General features: G+C 38.5%; 1 protein-coding gene across 3 annotated transcripts in view; it reads right to left on the bottom strand.

The window, feature by feature from the left end:
* The window catches only part of BTF3L4 (basic transcription factor 3 like 4), a 30495-nt gene that overhangs the window by 15349 nt on the left and 9642 nt on the right, over window positions 1-5504 (bottom strand). For all 3 annotated transcript variants that reach the window (XM_017548777.2, XM_037745811.1, XM_017548780.2), the window contains one exon: window positions 5017-5130. In XM_017548777.2, the coding sequence (XP_017404266.1) occupies window positions 5017-5130 (114 nt within the window). The remainder of the gene's footprint in view (window positions 1-5016; window positions 5131-5504) is intronic.

Below are 5504 nucleotides of genomic sequence, written 5' to 3'. Positions count from 1 at the left end.
TTTTTTGAGACAGTCTTGCTCTGTTGCCCAGGCTAGAGTGCAACGGCACAATCTCTTCTCACTGCAACCTCAGCCTCCCAGGTTCAAGTGATTCTCCTAACTCAGCCTCCCAGTAGCTAGGATTACAGGCATGCACCACCACACCCAGCTAATTTTTGTATTTTTCATAGAGACAGGGTTTCACTATGTTGGCAAGGCTGGTCTTGGACTCCTGACCCTCAGTTAATCTACCTGCCTCAGCCTCCAAAAGTGCTGGGATTTTAGGCGTGAGCCACCATACCGGCCTTAGGTCTTAAAGTTTCTGAAGAGGATACCAATTAAGCTTCGGAAGGGGAAAAAAAAAAATCACAAATACTGATAGCCTGTATAGTACTGTTAGTGACATCCAGTACTTACAGTAGAAAATTAGGGATATGTAGAAAATATAACGATTAGAACTTTATTTGGCCTAAGTGCATTCAGTGAATTTTTGAGATCCACCACTGCTCTCCCTGCTCCTCACTCCCTAAACTGAGCACTTTCTACTTGTTTCATGTTCTGAAGGTCTAAGCACAGAATACTATAATTTCGTTTCACAACAATGGCAAAAGTGTCTTCTCTTTTCAAAAGTTTGTATATGCTTTAAACTGCCCACACCGAAAAAGGCAGTATATTCCTGAGTTCACACTTTGTAACAAGTTTTAAACATCCCAAAGTAAAAGTAACAAAATTTTAATCAATGAGTTTCCTATTCTAAGACATGTATGTGTATATATATATTCATATCTGAGTGTTTCTGAAAATCATACCCATATTTTCATGCACACATTTAATGCAATAGCTTCTTTTTTCCTTCTCAAGAAGCTGTTTTTAACCCAAATCTATGAGCAAGCCAGGTTATATATAGTATACTAGATGTTCCCAAAGAGAAATATTTCAGATTTGTTAAGGGTTATGTAAAGTACAAATATCTTGGTTCTCAAAAAGTCAAATTTAGAAAGAGGGAAAGAAGAACAAAAAGTAAAACTCCTTTCTATCTTAGGTTCGAATATTCAGAAATTTTATGGTTGCTACCTTGTATTATTGCTTTATGCACGTTTTCCCTGTACAACTACCTGTGAGGGTTAGAAGACAAGGAACACCAGGATGGGGGTGGGGGGCGGAGAAGCTGCTACGGTGTATACACATGCCACATATCTATTATGAGCATTAATTCTCTGTGTCATGTTTTGGGGTGCATAATTCCTCAAAAAGTTAGAATTGCAGTGGCAGGCTGGGCGCAGTGGCTCACGCCTGTAATTCCTTTGGGAGCCAAGGTGCGCAGATCACGAAGTCAGGAGTTTGAAACTCACCTGACCAACATGGTGAAACCCCATCTCTACTAAAAACACAAAAATTAGCCAGGCATGGTGGTGTGCACTTGTAATCTCAGCTACTTGGGAGGCTGAGGCAGGAGAATCACTTGAACCCAGGAGGCAGAGGTTGTAGTCGGCTGAGATTGTGCCACAGCACTCTAGCCTGGGCAACAGAGTGAGACTCTGTCTCAAAAAAAAAAAAAAAGAATTGCTGTGGCAATTTTAACAAAAAAGAATTCACAATAAGTGCCATAGTAAAAAGTAGATACAGAGCATTGTGGGGGCACACAGGAAAGGCACCTAACCCTTTTCAGCACAAATGCTGTACAGGTGCTACCAGGAAGGCTTCTGGGAGGAAATAATGCCTATATTAAGACTTGGAAAAAAGGAGAAACAGCAATGTGCTTGGAAATACTGACAGGGATTTCTTTTCTATAATGGTGTAAATAAAAAATTCTGCACGGTAGGTGCTCAGTACCTATATAAGGATATTAGGGAGGTAAATCTCTTATTACTTTCCCTTTTTTTTGGTGAGGGAGGCGGGATGGGAGGAAATGAAAAGGTCAAGAATGAGTATAATCAAGTATAAATGAAAAGAGCAAATGCAGGATAAATGAATGAATAGTATAAACTCTGGTTTTGACACACCTTAGTTGAAACCTGGAATTCTAGCACTTACTAGGCTACGTGATCTTAGGTAGGCACCCAATTCTCTAAGCCTCAGCTCTCTCATCTGTAACCAATGAAAACCAACTAAAAGGGATATTTGTGAAGCTGAAATGGGATATAATATATATTGATTTGTCGACTTGTCTAATTAGTATCCCCACCAGATCGTAAGCTACAAAAGACAGAGGCCATGCAAAATATCTTATACCATTGTCTAGTAAATCCTTGGCAAAATGCTTGGCACACTGTTGTTAATAAATGTTGACTATCATTAAGTACTTTGTTATGATTTCAATTACAGCAGCACCATGCCCTCAGCACAGTATTATATGTTTGATTATATTCTGAAGAGATCAAAAATTACTAACTGGTTCCTTATTTCAATGTAAAACATTTATAAAATTAATGCTGCCCCTATACTAAAAGTTTTACTAATAATGAGAGTCATAAAGTCTTCTAAATCTGAACAAAAAGTTTAGAAAAACATGTCCTTGGAGATGTCACACACTTAAATCTATACCGCAAGAAAGGTATAATTTTTTTTCTTCTCTAAAGAAGTGTTTCTCAACTAAGGGTGCTTTTGCCTGCAAGGTACATATGGCAATATCTAGAGATATTTTTGATTGTCACAAATAGGTGTGTAGGAGTGTTACTGGCATGTAGTGAGTGAAGGCCAGGTATGTTGCTAAATATCCTATAAAGCACGGGACAGCTTTCACAGCAACGAATTTTCTAGTTCAAAATGTCAATACTGGTGAGGTTGGGGGGCAGAGGAATTGAAGGGTAGAAGGGTAGGCAAAGATATAAAACTGCATTAACATTTACAAGTAAGTTAGGTTTAATATTATCAGAACTCATGTGTATTACTGCAACTTATTCATTTTTACCACGTTTTAGATTTTTAAAAAGAGGTTTGAAGGGATTTAGATTTTTTTCGTAATATTAATCTACAATTAAGAGAATGGTCTCTCTAAAAACATTTCAGGTCCATGAAAATATATAAAAGTTTTCAATAACTCAGAAAAAAAAATGTATAAATATAATTTCAGGTCTTACAAATGAAGCTCTAATCTGTATCTCAGAGTAAGAAGGTACAGTCACATCAAGCTGAAAGGAAAAAGACGCATCTGGCTTATATTTTCTACTATTTTATCAGTACACTCATTTTCAACGCACAAAGCAGATTTAAACGATGTGTTAATTTTATTCATTCATATATGGAAGGTGGAAGGAACATGCGGCACCGTGCCATTCTACTACCTCTTCTTTGCCATTTAACTCTGCTATTTCTTTATTAATGATCCCCACCCCTACCTCCACATTATTTCTTTTTTCTTTTTTTTTTTTTGAGACAGAGTCCCATGTGATCTCTGCTTACTGCAACCTCTGCCTCCTGGGTTCAAGCAATTCTCCTGCCTCAGCCTCCCAAATAGCTGGGATTACAGGCACGTGCCACCACGTCTGGCTAATTTTTGTAATTTTAGTAGAGATGGGGTCTCACCATGTTGGCCAGGCTGGTCTCAAACTCCTGACCCTAGAAGATCCACCTGCTTTGGCGTCTCAACGTGCTGGGATTACAGGTGTGAGCCACTGCACCCGGCCCCTACCTCCACATTATTTCTGATACATGTTTTATAGCACATGCACACTAATTATTATTTAAAACTGTGAGGTGATACCACACACAGTAATTATATGATGAAATTTAAATTATGGCAGTGAAAATGTAAACTCTAGTTACTATCACAAATGGAATTGGCCAGGCACAGTGGCTCACACCTGTAATCTCAGCACTTTGGGAGGCCAAGGCGGGTGGATCACTTGAGGTCAGGAGTTCAAGACCAGCCTGGCCAACATGATGAAACACTGTCTCTACTAAAAATACAAAAAAAAAATTAGCTGGGTATGATTGTGGGCACCTGTAATCCCAGCTACTCAGGAGACTGAGGAAGGAGAATCGCTTGAGCCCAGTAGACAGAGGTTGCAGTGAGCGGAGATCATGCCGCTGTACTCCAGCTTGGGCAATAGAGTGAGACTATGTCTTAAAAAACAAACAAAAAAAACAAATGGAATCATTAGGCAGAGATGAATCTAGGTGGTAACATCACAAGTAGTTGGTGCTGTTATTTATCAAATATCTTTTGGAATAACATCAATCTTTGGTTTTATATTTGAGAAAAACTGTGTCATAAAAATACAATAAACCGACTTACAATTGGTTTTTTTTTTTGAGACCGAGTCTCATTCTGTCACCCAGGCTGGAGTGCAATGGCGCAAATTGGCTCACTGCAACCTCCACCTCCTGGGTCCAAGTGATTCTCTTGCCTCAGCCTCCTGAGTAGTTGGGATTATAGGCATGTGCCACCATACCTGGCTAATTTTTGCATTTTTAGTAGAGATAGGGTTTTACCATGTTGGCTAGGCTGGTCTTGAACTCCTGACCTCAGGTGATCCACCCGCCTCAGCCTCCCAAAGTGCTGGGATTACAGGCATGTGCCACTGTGCCCGGCTGACTTACACATTTTACACAATAATTTTTGAAACAGTTTTAATAAGAAATCTAACCCATGGAAAGCTATTGCTACAGCCTTTTGGCTGATGTAAACATGAGGCTCTGTAGAATATAAAGGTGCATTAGGGTAAAATGTACCTCTATTGAGGCACAAGTCCAAAAACTTAAATAATAAAAAAAGTCTGTCTCATTTGAAGAAATGTTGGGGTTTATTTCCATATTATTAGAGACATATATCATATTAATATTCAAGAGCAGTTATAAAATTTTGTCATATATGCAAATATATTGAGCCTGAAAAGATGAAAGTCCTTAACTGTCTACTAAAATTATTTTTTGGCCATCATTTAATTTCATAGAAAAATCAAAGTGCCACAATCCTCCAAAGACATCAATGACAGTATCAAAGATTCTTCTAAACTAATATTTTACATCTGAAAGGTCTAGGCAATTCTTTGTGCATGTACCCACATAATTCAACAACTTGCAAAGTGATCATACCTCTTCAATACCAGCTATATTATTCACAGCCAGTTTTTTTAGAGAACTCTGAAGCTTTTTGTCATCAGCTGTAGCTGTTCTATGTACCACCTTCTTCTTTCTGCGAGCTGTACCCTGAAAAATAACCAAACAGAAGTGTTAGCATGCCTGCTATCTGGCAACTCCAATCATATCTTATCTATTACGACATTTAACTAAAACCCACATTAAAAAATGGACAAAATAATAATGATTAATATTATAAGACTGCTCAGAGGTTGTGACTGTCAGCCGAATGCAGATTTTTAAAGGTTTTGTTTTCCTTATCAGCTTTCTCAGGTTGAATTATTATTATTATTATTATTATTATTTTTTTTTGAGACAGAGTTTCACTCTTGTTACCCAGGCTGGAGTGCAATGGTGCAATCTTGGCTCACCGCAACCTCCGCCTTGTAGGTTCAGGCAATTCTCCTGCCTCAGCCTCCTGAGTAGCTGGGATTACAGGCACG

The sequence above is a fragment of the Cebus imitator genome, unplaced genomic scaffold, assembly GCF_001604975.1.
Source record: "Cebus imitator isolate Cc_AM_T3 unplaced genomic scaffold, Cebus_imitator-1.0 Scaffold214, whole genome shotgun sequence".
Classification (NCBI taxonomy): domain Eukaryota; kingdom Metazoa; phylum Chordata; class Mammalia; order Primates; family Cebidae; genus Cebus; species Cebus imitator.
Note: the sequence above shows the minus strand (reverse complement) of the source record. Positions and strands in the feature narration are given on the sequence as shown.